This window comes from Capra hircus, chromosome 5 (assembly GCF_001704415.2).
Source record: "Capra hircus breed San Clemente chromosome 5, ASM170441v1, whole genome shotgun sequence".
Classification (NCBI taxonomy): domain Eukaryota; kingdom Metazoa; phylum Chordata; class Mammalia; order Artiodactyla; family Bovidae; genus Capra; species Capra hircus.
Window position 1 is genome coordinate 49,071,526 of NC_030812.1, and position 13,765 is coordinate 49,085,290.

Genomic DNA, 13,765 nt, shown 5'->3' on the forward strand with positions numbered 1-13,765 from the left:
AGTTCTGCTGCCCCTGACTTTGGGCTGGGATGCTGTGCTATAGGACGGTGATGAGCAAGTCCTCACATCCAGCCCCCTACCTTGCACGGGCCTCTGCTTCTGCCCCCTCGTGGGATACAATCACCACTCAAGTTTTCAGTTCCCTTTTCCTTTCTGGGCCACTGGAAATTTCCCCTACTTTCCTGTGAGTTCAGTTATAGATTTACAATGATGTCTATTATATTTTTGTCAGCATTTCCAGGAGTTTTGTAACAGAAATATTTCTCATGTTATCTAGTTGTTGAAAGACTGGGCTGGCTTTTTAACATCTCCTAAACAATTCTAGTTCCACCTACAGTGTGGCTAGTTCATGCCATCATGGTGAAGGACTTCTGCCTGGTCTCCCTCCAGACTATGCCCATGTCCTCCTCCAGCCCACAATCCGATCTACAGTTTCCATTTCAAGATGCAGTTCTGAGCTGGTTATTCTTCAACTTAAAAGCCTCTACAAAGGCTTCTCAAGCCCTGAGGATAAAGTCCAGACTTCCTGGTATGGTCTACAGGCCTCTGTGATCAGGCACAACGTACATGGGGAGCCACATAGCTCACTACCTCATTACTCACTCCCACTGGATTACTTTCTGCTCTGCAAAGCCGCCCTGCTCCCCTTCCCTCTGGCCCCTTATGCACGATGTTCCCTTTGCTTGAATGTCCTGCTCTGGGCCCTTACCTGGCTAACAAGTCCTTCAGGTCTTCACTTATGTATCATTTCTTCCAGGACCTTACCTGGACCTTCCTACCCCACCTCCACTACAGAATGGATTTCCACCAGGTCTCCCTGGTAGCTTGCACTGACATCTTTCAGACCACCTGTATACTCTATTGGAGTTGCTTGCTTACTTGTCTCCCAGATTTAAATTCTAAAGTAAATCTCATTATTGAAAAACTTCCATGTATTTTGTTTAAACAAATGAAGTACAGCTGATCCCCGAACAACTAGGGTTCAAACTATGCAGGTCTATTTACATGCAGAATTTTTTCAATAAATGTAACAGCTGTATTTTCATTTCACATATCTTTAAATTAACTAGGTACAGGGAATAGTTTCTGTTCAATTAGAGATCACAATAGGTAGAACTTGGGTTTGAGCCCTGATTCTATCCATAACTGTTCAGCTTCCTGTCTTTGGGCGAGTCATTTACCAATTCCTTTGTTTTTGAGGCAGAGATAACAGTAAACCGACTTTTGACTGTGCAGGGGGTTGGCAACCTAACCCTTGTGGTTGTTCAAGGGTCAACTGTCAATTAATTAAGCTAGATCATAAGCATTTAATCAAAGGCCCTTGTTTTAAGTCAGCCTCGACTGCAACCACCACAAATACTACTGGGAATGCAAATTTAAGCAACCCTCATTGATCATTTTCATGTAAGATCACCTCAAAAATCCTGAGCTCTCTGCATGAAGAATCAGCTATTTAAAATTTGCCTATTCAAATATCTATCTGCCAGTGTTAGAGTGAAGTCAGGAAAAGAAAAACAAATGTCATACATTAACACATATATGTGGAATCTAGAAAAATGCTGCAGATGAATTTATTCTCAAAGCAGAATTAGAGTCACAGATGTAGAAAACAAACATATGGATACCAAGGGGGAAGAGGGTGTGGGATGGATTGGGAGATTGGGATTGGCACATATACACTATTGATACTATGTATAAAATAGATATCCAACGAGAACCTACTGTATAGCACAGGGAACTTGACTCAGTGCTCTCTGGTGACCTAAATGGGAAGGAAGTCCGAAGAAGAGTGGATATATGTGTATGGGTGGCTGATTCATTTCACTGTATAGAAGAAACCATCACAACGTCGTAAAGCATCTATACTCCAATTAGAAAAAAAATGGCTTGAATCACAAAAACAAACAAAACCAAATATCTACCTGTGTTAGACATCAACTCCTAGTGTATTTATTGGAAACAGAAACACGTCAAGAGAATATTATTAGTTTAATATGTAATACATTTATGTTCATAAATTATAAATGCAGAAGGTTGCTTTTATTTATGGGGATATACCAATCAACAATGTTTCAGACGAAAAATGGAAAATTCTAAAACCAATAAAGGGCTTCCCTTGTGGTTCAGTCGGTAAAGAATCTACCTGTAGTGTGGGAGACCTGGGTTCAATCCCTGGGTTGGGAAGATCCCCTGGGGAAGGGAAAGGCTACCCACTCCAGTATTCTGGCCTAGAGAATTCCATGGACTGTAGAGAAGACAGGATATTCTCTTGGAAAGATGAATTTGAGTCAAGCCTCTCTTACTTGTACTGTTGATGATCCTTAGTGCTTCTTGTTTTGGCCATGAATCTTTCTGCTAACTTTTCTAGGTTCCGAGAATAATCCGTCTCAATTTCGGCTTTTTTCCGGAAGAAATCTTGCAGGTCCTGCAGAAGCTGAACTCTCATCTCTGTCTGCTGCTCCAGGCATTTCTGTTGTTCTACCAGTTGAGCTCGAATTTCTAAGGAGAGAAGAAGAGAACCCATTTGATGATTTCATGAAAATAACTGAAGTGTTCTGGTATGTGCAAGATAAAAATACTGAATCCTATCATACATTTAGCTCTGCACTGGACCTCTATGAGGCTGCTGTGTTCAGGTTGGGTCTTTAAATAAAGATATCTGCTTACAAACTTAGGGTTGCTGGGGGAAAAGATCAGGGGAAGGGATAGGGAATTTGTGATGGACATGTACACACAGCTATATTTAAAATGGATAACTAACAAGGACCTACTGTAGAGCACATGGAACTCTGATCAATGTTATGTGGCAGCCTGAATGGGAGGGGAGTTGAGGATGGATATACGTATATGATGGGTTGAGTCCCTTTGCTGTTTGCCTTAAAATATCACAACACTGTTGATGGGCTAAGTGCGTAGTCGCTCAGGCGTGTCTGACTCTTCGCAACCCTAGGGACTGTAGCCTGCCAGGCTCCTCTGTCCATGGGATTTCCCAGGCAAGAATACTAGAGTGGGTTGTCATGCCCTCCTCCAGGGGATCTTCCCAACACTGGGATTGAACCCAGGTCTCCTGCATTGCAGGCGGATTCTTTACAGTCTGAATCACTGGGGAAGCCCGTTAATCATCTATATCCCAATACAAAATAAAACATTAAAAAAAAAGAAAGATATTTGCTGACCCTTTAAAAGAATGAGCTAAGCCTCAGGAAAGAATGTAATAAATTAGATTAGAAACATGGATTACATTCGCAACACCACAAACATGCATGGAGTCATGAGGGGGAAAAAAATTAAAGGCTTTCAGATAACAGTTTGTAACATATGACATCTTTGAGGACATTGTAGTTTTTTAAACAGCGTTTCACCTCAACTATCTTTTTTGAGTTTGAATGGCAAAGAAGTGAGCACCATTTCTTCCAGAATTCTGAACCTTCTCAACTTCTGTGCCAGCTGGCACATACGAACACTGACATCTGGTAATTTTTATTTAGTGCATAAATTTCTAGTTTGTAAAACACATAACTGTAGGGTTTATAGGAATGCCACACCTAAAAATAATTTCTTTCTATATCCAAATAATCCATTCATTATGGGGTAATCCCTGGATTCTGCTTTATTATTTTGATCACAAGACCAAGAGCTCTTCACTTGGCTTTTCCCATTTTCCACATTGTCCCAACTAACTAAGCTTTATCACATATATAATCCTGAAAAGAATCCTTTGACAATTTTAACAAGTTAGGAACATGAACGTTAGTCATTTAGTGATTTAGTAGAAACACAAAAGCAAAAGTGTGTCATGCAAAACTATCTGCAAATGACTATAATGATGAACCATGTGTGTTTTGGAAAAGGAGATACAGTAACTAATAACTACTGACTTGTTTTTGTTCTGAGACTCAGGGCTAACCTCCAAAGACAAGAATATTCATACTGGAAAACTGCTTTATTTCATCTTTCCCAGTGTCAGTGCATACTCCCTAAAAGTGAGGGCTGAATCTAATTCAGTGGATTTAGTAGAAATCAATGTCTAAATAACACCGCCTCAATTGCATCCTATTCTTCAGTAACTGAGTGACAATACATACCCACATACTTGACCATGTGTCATCAGGGTCACTAACAGCAAGGCAGTCCAGTTCTGAATGAGGAGTCAGGAAATTCACTCAACTTAATAATAGCTAATAATAATTGAATCCTTACTGTTCTACACTCTACTGAAGTAGGTGCTAATATTATCCTCATTTTGCAAAGAAGAAACTGAGGCTTAATGAGATAACATCCTTCATCTAGAGACTTCAGCTAGTAAGTAGCACCCTCAGGAGCTCTAACCCAGGTCTGTCCATCAAATTAATCTTAATAGAATGCTTCTGCCTGACTTTCATCCATACAACATGTTTTAAGAGCGTATAGTGTGCCAGGCCAATATCCTGGCAAAGAAGATACAGCAACTATGATCCTATATCCTGGCAAAAAAGATACAGTAACTATGAAACAAGGTCTCAGTTCTCAATTAGGTCATGTCCCAGCAGCCCGGTTTTGGAGGAGTCCCAGGAGAATATAGGAAAGCATTTCTTAAGTGTCCTCTCTTGGTTTTTCCACTTGGAGATTGGGGGACCCTGTTATTCATCTCACAGAAGTGTGGGGAACACCAAAATGAAGACAGATTACAGGTTTTTAACTACCACAAACAGCAGCTGAATTTTAGTCAGTCAAAGAAAAGTGTTTTTCAATACAGTATTATAATCAGCATGTCTGCTAAACTCTTTCCTCCTAAATACAGACCTAGTTTTATTTCATAAAGAAAAAAAATCAAGGGAGGGGGTATTTCTCATTCAAGAATCCTAGCAAGTCTTTTATGATGAAGTAATTTTAGCTCATCTTGCTGTGCTAGCTGAAAAAAAAAATCAATCATCTTAAGCTGTCAACTAGTTCTGTTTTGTTTTTTAAAGCTGTCTTGGTGCCAAGAAAGAAATAAAAGTAGGTGAGAGTACGAATCTCACCAGAAGCACACAGAAATTACATGGGGTTCCTTCTTGGATCCCATTCTTAGATTTTTCTCTTGTTTGTTTCCTTCAGGGTTTAAAATCAAGAGTCAGGGAATTTTGAGAAGGACGACCCTCTTTTAAACAGTTAAAATCCCAACCTCGGTTTGCAGGGAGTAACTGTTACTTCACGTTATCTGTCATTTTCTGGTCAATACAGTACACTGGCAACATTTTCAACAGCAAAAAACTGGAAGGACAGAAACTAGAGAAAAAGTACGTGCCAAAAATTAGAGAAGAACATGACTGATTACTTTTAATTAAGAAAAGTTTGACAAATGAGGAAAAGGTCACAAGGGGAAAAAAAATCATGATATAAGTACTAACATAAGAACTCTCCAGTTAGGAAGGGAAAACCTTTGGATACCTCATATCACATCAGAGTTGTTAAGCAGCACATTTCAGCAGGTCACCTTCCTGCATATATGCTGTGCCTCTATTAACATGACTTTATCAGATTTGAGCTGAGTACAGCACCATATTTTAAAGATTTTTAAACAATTGAATAAAACAAATGCTGGCCTTATTAATCTTGGTTCACTGCTTAGAACAGATCAAAGAAGCCTGTGGAGTACTGGGCCCTAAAGTGAAGTATCAGTCGCAACCCCATGGACTGTAGCCTGCCAGGCTCCTCTGTTCGTGGAATTCTCCAGGCAAGAATACTGGAGTGGGTATCCATTCCCTTCTCCAGGGCATCTTTCTGACCCAGGATCAAACCCCCGGTCTCCTGCGTTGCAGGCAGATTCTTTGCAGTCCAAGCTATCAGGGAAGCCCTACACTGTACCAATCCTGTGATGAGCCCACAAGTGGCTATTAGCTTTCTTGAATTAGTACTGACTGGATTTTTTCCCCCTCAGGTCCAAGCTTCATGTTAAGTTATTATAGTTGACCAAGCTGTTACTGAGCTCCTATTTTGTGTAAGGCAGGGTCCTAGGCAATGGACGTGTTTGACACAGCTTCTTTGGGTAGGTAGAGAAGGAAATCCTAAAATGAGAGTATCAATATACCATGCTCAGTGCTCATAATAAAGGAATGGAAAGAGGAGCTGACTCAGATGGTAAAAGAGCCTAGAAGATGTCACACCTTGAAGAATAAGAAGGTTTTAAGACAGACAGCTGTAACTACACAGAATGGGATAAAATGTTTGCAGATCGTATACTTAATAAGAAAGGGCTTTCCTGGTGGCTCAGCTGGTAAAGAATCCACCCGCAATGCAGCAGACCACTTGTAAGGCAGGGGACCCAAATTTGATCCTCAGGTCAGAAAGACCCCATGGAGAAGCAAATGGTAACGCCGCTCCAATATTCTTGCCTGGGAAATCCCATGGACAGAGGAGTCTGATGGGCTACAATCCAGTGGGTCACAAAGTCAACACACTAGTGACTACACCACTACCACCACCAAATAACTAGAATATATAGAATATCTAGTAACTCTAAGAACTCAATAATAAAAACAGAAATAATCCAATTTAAAAATGGGCAACAGATCTCAATAGACATTTCCCAAAAGAGGATATACAAATGGCTAATAGCACATGATAGGTGATTCAAAGTCAGTCGCCACTGGGAAGATGCAAATCAAAAGCACAATGAGATATGACTTCACACTCACTAAGATGGCGATCAGCAAAGACACCACAAGTGCTGGTGGGGGTCGGAGAAGTTGGAACCCTCATACATTGCTGGTAGAAGTGTAAAATTGTACAGCCATTTTGGAACAAACCTGGCAGTTCCTCAAAGTTTGACATAGATTGAGCAAATCTACTATGTATATACCCAAGAGAAAACATACGTCCACACAAAAATGTACAGACAAATGGTTGTGGTAGTATGACTCATAACAGCTGAAATGTGGAAATAACCTAAATGTCCTTCAATGGAACAGAAAGATAAAATGAGGTATGCCTGCAAACGGGGCTGTTATTCATTGATAAACAGGAATGAAGTAAAGATTCATGCTTACACTGAAAATATAAGCTTAGTGAGCAAAACTAGTCACTAATGTGATTACATTAATGTGAAATGTCCAAAAGAGACTACTCCATAGAAACAGAAAGTAGATTAACTGTTGACTAGAGAGCCGGAGGTGCTGGAGGAAATGGGAAGTGATGGCTGAGGGGTGCAGGATTTTTTTTGGAGGGGTGATGAAAATGTTGTGAAAGTGACTGTAGTGACAGTTACAAACCAGTGAATATACTAAAAGCAACTGTACACTCTAACGGGGATACTGAATGAAAGACGACATGGCTCAATACCGCTGTTACATTAAAAAGGATAGACTGCCTATCGCAATTCCATGAAATTACGGTGGAGACATTTCTGAGAATGATGACAGCAGAAATAACAAAATGACTCCTACTTCCACACCTAGGACTTTTTAGTGGTTTATCAAATTAGACAACATGGGGCAAGCACTTTAAAATGAAGTCTTCATAAAATGACTCTTGCTTCAGTATTTTTACCTCATCTCAATTTATCTATGATCCAGAATGGTATAGGAAAGATGAACCTAATAGAACATTGAGAGCTTTATCACCATGACTCCCAGACAACTGCATAAAACAGTACAAACTCTTTCAGGCAGAAAAATGCTGCCTCAGAGGAGTCTCCAAGCAGCCATTATTTAAATCTAGGGCAGGACCTACTAACTACTAATAATGGCCATTTTAACAGAGCTAAAATTTACTGTGCTTTTTTTTTAAATGACTGTTATTTCATTTCTGTTCTACCAGCACATCACCACAGGATGAATCAACATCAGTAAGCCGATAAGAATAATACACAAAAAGATGATGCTTTCAAACTACTCAGTTTGGGAAAAAAAAAAAAAAAAGGTTGAAATAGTTCCTCTTTTAGCCATAAAAATCTGCTTACTAACACTTACCAAATAAAATGGAACTGCCTAGGAAAGGAGGAAACAGAGGCATTTCTTGCTATTGCCCTGATAAAGGGAAGTCCTAACCCTTAAAATAAATTTGTGTGAGACCACAAAGTATGATGCATATTTCATGGAAAGATTGAGGCCAGACGGGGCTGTTTTGCTAATATGTTACTGACTGATTAGGACTAGGACATAAAATTGATAGACTGGGTGTGAAACTTGTGATCATACAGCAAAAAATAAAAACAGTAACACTTCTAAAGCATCACAAACCATCTCAATTACTTCACAGTGTTTGATGTCAACAAAATATACATTGTATGCAGATATAGGTACATTTACCCAAAGGATATAAGGAACTTCCCCAAATGACAGATGAGAACCCCTGGAATGTCTTGAAAGAGAAGAACCCAATGAGATTCGAACTGCTTCCCTCAATTTTTCACATAGTCATGTGAATATGTATACAACCTAGCAGTTACTGCTTAGCTGAACCCTAGGTACAAACTCGTGAAATAATGCTTTTGGAAAGCCTAAAAAAGCTAGAAATTTGAAACAAAAGATCCACGTGAACTTTATTTTGTGTGTGTGTGTGAATAAGCAAAGGCCATTTCCTCACTAGGAATCTGAACCCAAGATTTCAGCTTCTTTTGCACCCTGCACCTTGTGGGCTTGTGCTGGAGATATAGTGTCACTTATTACAAGCCACGTGACATGGGGCAAGCTGCTTAACATCTTGAAAAATAGGACTTCCACCTCACGAGATTGTGGTTCAGACTTAGATGATGCAAGTGAGAAGCATGCTGCAATCTGCAAATCACTATGAAACAGATGGAGATGTTATTATTACTGGTATCATCAGGCTTTCATGAGAAAAATATTTATTGACTATTACCGTGTGCCAGATTCCCTTCTAGTGGCTCTAGCTAACAGACTGGAAAGGAAAAGCCCCATTCTCAGTGAGGAGACACCCAAGGCCAACAGATGGTGAGAGTGAGTGACCTCCAGGGCTTTGAGTCACCAACGTCAAGGAGCAATGTAAAGTGTGGGGAGGAAGTGTGTGCGCCCCGGCAAATAGGCAAGCACTGAGGAGGTGGTCCTGAGGCTGACTTGGCAGTGGGCTGGCAGACACAGAGGGGATGGGCATCCCAGGCTGAAGGAAGCTTAAGCACAGGCATGAAGAGAGCCTGGCCAAGTACTTCTCTGCGCTACAATCTAACTCTACTTGGTAATAGGCCCAGTCACAGGAAGGACAGAAAGGACCCCACATGGTAGGCTAAGGAGTAAAACTTTATCTTTTAGGCCAGTTTTCCCAACTGGCTTGATGGTAAGAGCCACCAGGTGAGCTTACTAAAAATACCTATCTGATTCTTTTGGTCTGACAGGACCAGGAACAGAGGATATCCAAGTACCCAGGGTGAATCTTATCACTGGGCAACCTTAGGAAACACCAGTGGGGAGGAACTGAACAATTCTGAACAAGGAAGACACACAGTCCGATCTGCATTTCAGAAAATAGCACACATAAATGAATAAATGAAACGAAAGGCTAAATATCTGATAAATATGAAATATTTTCACACTATTGAAATATTTCGGAGAAGGCAATGGCACCCCACTCCAGTACTCTTGCCTGGAAAATCCCATGGATGGAGGAGCCTGGTGGGCTGCAGTCCATGGGGTCGCTAAGGGTCGGACACGACTGAGCGACTTCACTTTCACTTTTCACTTTCACGCACTGGAGAAGGTAGTGGCAACCCACTCCAGTGTTCTTGCCTGGAGGATCCCAGGGATGGGGGAGCCTGGTGGGCTGCCGTCTATGGGGTCGCACAGAGTCGGACACGACTGAAGTGACTTAGCAGCAGCAGCAGCATTGAAATATTTTCAAACTATTTATGAAATAGTTTCCTTTGTAAGCTACGTGGGTGTGCGTGTGCACTCAGCTGCTTAGTCGTGTCCCACTCTTTGCAACCCCGTGGACTGTGGCCTGCCAGGCTCCTGTGTCCATGGGATTCTCAGGCAAGAATACTGTAGTAGGTTGCCATGCCCTCCTCCAAGGGATCTTCCCAACCCATGGACTGAATCTGTGTCTCTTACGTCTCCTGCATTGGCAGGTGGGTTCTTCACCATTAGTGCTCCCTGGAAACACAAAATTCTGTATCACTGCAGCCTACCAGGCTCCTCTGTCAATCCAATTCTCTAGGCGAGAATACTGGAGTGGGTTGCCATGCCCTCTTCCAGAGGATCTTCCTGACCCAGGGATTGAATAGGAGTCTTCATTTGAATTATGAATTATCGGGCAAAACAAATACCACCACTGACAAAAACCCTCACAAGAATGAATGGTATCCATATTTTTCTGTGCCTAAGCTTATGATTTTAATTAGTTATGAATCAACCATTTCCATCATCTGGTGTGGAAGTAATGAGTATTTCCCTGTCATCTGTTATCAGAGAGGAGAAGCTGTCAGCCAGCCACACTGGAGAAAAAGCTTTAGAGCTGTGCTGTCCAATGCAGCCACGTGTCACACTGAGCACTTGAAACGTAGCTGGTCCAAACTGAGAAGTGCAGGTGTAAGACACACAGGGGATTTCAAACTCCTAGTGTGTGGGGAAAAAAGAACATAAAAGCATCTCATTAACATTTTTATATTAATGCTAGAATTAAACATTTTAGACATACTCAGTTATAAAAAGATATTAAAATTAATGTCACCTGTTCTTTTTTTAACGTGACTGTTAAAGAACATTTAAAATTGGAAATGTAGCTAGTCTATAGGACAGTTTTCTAGTGATGAAGTTTCTGATCAGTGGAATCTGAAAAGTTCTGTAAGTGGAATCAGAAAAGGTCTTTGAAGAGTTGGCTGACTTGATTGGAAACTAAGATTTCTACACAAGGCAAATATGGGCCAGAATACAGAGTATCAGGACACTGGTTCCAGTCATAGAAATATGACCTTGGAATAGTAATCATCTCTGTGGAACTTATGTTTCCTCAACTGCAAAATGCTCACTAATCATACCTTCTATATTCCCCTCCCAAAGAAAATGGAAGGCTTCAATGAGATGAGATATACAAAGACTTCTTCATCATGTCAAACACTGTAATGGCCAATTATTATGCAATGTGGACTGAGAAAAGAAAAAAATTTAAGTCCTAGATTTGATGGTGTCAATTACTCACACTAAAGGACTTTCAGAGAAGATTACAGGCAACTGGAGTCAGTAGTGACAGCTTCAGTGGTTGGCCCCACACCAACTTTAAAGGATATGTAACATATGGAAGGCTCTGCAAATCTGGCAGAATGAAAAGCAGTTCCTTAAACAAATAAACTAAAAATAATAATTCTTGATACCCTGGCCCAGAAGAGTAACGTTCTGAAGAAGGAAGCTTAGGGTGGTCGGACCAAATACAATCTTTCAGGTTACTTCTTCATGAAATCTATAACTCCCTAACGTCTATTTCTAGCATCGGGAAAAGCCCCTGATGCTAGGAAAGATTGAAGGCTGGTTGAGAAAGGGATGGCAGAGGATGAGATGGTTGGGTGGCATCACTGAGTCAATGGTCATGAGTTTGAGCAAGCTCCAGGAGATGGTAAAGGACAGGGAAGCCTGGCGTGCTGCAGTCCATGGGGCTGCCAAGAGTCGAGCACAGCTGGACAACTGACCAAGAACAACAAAGTCTTTTTCTCCTTTATGAAATCACCAACTACTTGAGCAAAACAAAGAGCACAGACATATATGAAATTGGGTTGCTTCCATTCTAAGCTCAAAGCATGGCTTCCTCCTAGTGCCCCAATATCTGAGCAGATATTTGAATATCTGGAGGGCGGGGGGAGTAGAGTTATGCTGAGTCCTTTAGAAACAAAATAAGAAGGTGTCCTCTCAGCGCAGTTAATCCTCACTGCATGGTTATGAAAGTAAAGTCAGTATCACAACATCTCCTCCACTTACAGACTGTGTTTGTTTTTCTAAGTTTTCATAATAATATCTTCATTTGAAATGACATTTACCTCAGTATTATCTTAGAATAAGCTCACTATAAAAGTTTTCATAACTTTTGACAGCCAAATATTATATTCTGGCCCAGATAACGTTAAATGTCAAGTATAGAAACCAAATTTGCACTTTTTTTTTTTTCCCCCAGATGAGAGCTAGCTAGGATGAAAGCCAAGAGATTCAGGTGATCAATTATTGCAGTTTAACTACATTGTTGGACAGGCCAGTTTAAGGAAGTACAGATCTGAATGATTCAATTTAGTGCTTTTATTTAGAATGCACAAGAGGCAGCACTTCATTAACTTCCCCAAAATTAAGCAAGGACATTTAAAATCATACCAGTAAATTGATTTTTATTACCAGAAAAAGACAGTGTATAGAAATCACTGATCTGTAGAGTCCAAAGATTTACACTTTGGAATGGCTGTGTCACTGACAAAAGTTCAAGGCATTCTCTCTAAATTGTGACTTTCTTTGCTGAAATAATTCAACATGAAGTCTCATGGCATAATCATGTTCCACATATGTTTTTCTCTAAGTAAGTTTGAAGAATGAAAAACGTTTAACTAGCTTAAATCTTTTGTACAGAATTAATCGCAAATCGAGGCTTTTTAAAATTAAGCTATTTCCCAAGCAGTAATTACAATTTTAAACCATCTACTAGAACACAGTTTAAATTCCCAAGCAATTTATCATTTACATTGAACAGGAGACTATTTACTGAATTCTTACTATGTTCCAGATCCTGTGCTAAGTACTTGATGTAGTTTAGCTCATTTAATTCTCACAGCAATCCTATTATGTAATGCTTCCATTCCATACATGAGGAAATCAAAGCAAGAGACCAAGTATTTTGTCCAAAGTCATACAATGAATAAGTACTAGACTTAGATTCCCATTCAGGCTTGTCTAACTCCAAAGTTCAGGATGCAAATTTATAGCACTCAACAGTTACACACAATGTGCAGTTACACAAAGCAAGTCTAAGTGATCCAGGCCAAGCCTTAGTGGTAATTTACTAGAATGTATACAGATGCTGTGTATAACTATTAATGCATCAAATAAAAGTTTAAGTGCAAAGTGTCTAGCATCATTTAGAAAAGCAATACAAATTTCATTTCTATCATTGTATTTAAAAACCTAATATTTTACAAAAACTAGCTAAGCGGCTAATGCTAATTCTCTAGTACTTCGAAATGTCCTGGCTTTATGGGAAACTATGTATTTAAGTCAATTACTTTTGTTTTAAATCATTACTGTTACTGCCATTATGTTCCAATTATTGTAGAGTTTTGAACCATACAGATTATTAATCTGATGACCAATATCATGTCTCTAAGTTTCCATACAGCACATAATAGATTCTCAATAACTATCTCTGATGAATGTTTGCTTCCGTAAAGATAGCTAGTTACTAAAATGCTTCATTCTGCACATCTGGACGTAGGACTCAAATTTTGCTAATTCATAAAATGGGTTTCCTGTCTCTTCTCTCTGCAACCCACCACCCATGCCACAATACCTCTTCATTCTTTGCTCCACGTGGTCCTGCTGGTATCCAGCCCTACAAGGTTTCCTCTATAAACAATGCTCTACTCAGTCAACAGTAGAAAAAACTCCAGTTAAATCTACTGAAAATCATGTTTTAAACATCTTCAATTAAAGAGATCTTTTATGTGTCTACTTCCACGGTAAGAGAACACCTTCATCTAGGTGTTCATTTAAGTTCCCTTAGACTTCTATTAGAGACTTTGATGGGATTGCTACTGGCAACTTCATAGTCAGTAACCTCTGGCTCCGAGTGAACTACCTGAACTCTGATTCAGGAGCTGACACAAGGA

The 13,765-nt window shown here is 40.0% G+C and overlaps 1 protein-coding gene across 3 annotated transcripts in view; it reads right to left on the reverse strand.

The window, feature by feature from the left end:
- Window positions 1-13,765, reverse strand: part of SRGAP1 (SLIT-ROBO Rho GTPase activating protein 1) — a 298,498-nt gene that overhangs the window by 152,225 nt on the left and 132,508 nt on the right. For all 3 annotated transcript variants that reach the window (XM_005680226.3, XM_005680227.3, XM_018047993.1), the window contains exon 2: window positions 2,304-2,499. In XM_005680226.3, coding sequence (XP_005680283.1) covers window positions 2,304-2,499 — 196 coding nt within the window. The remainder of the gene's footprint in view (window positions 1-2,303; window positions 2,500-13,765) is intronic.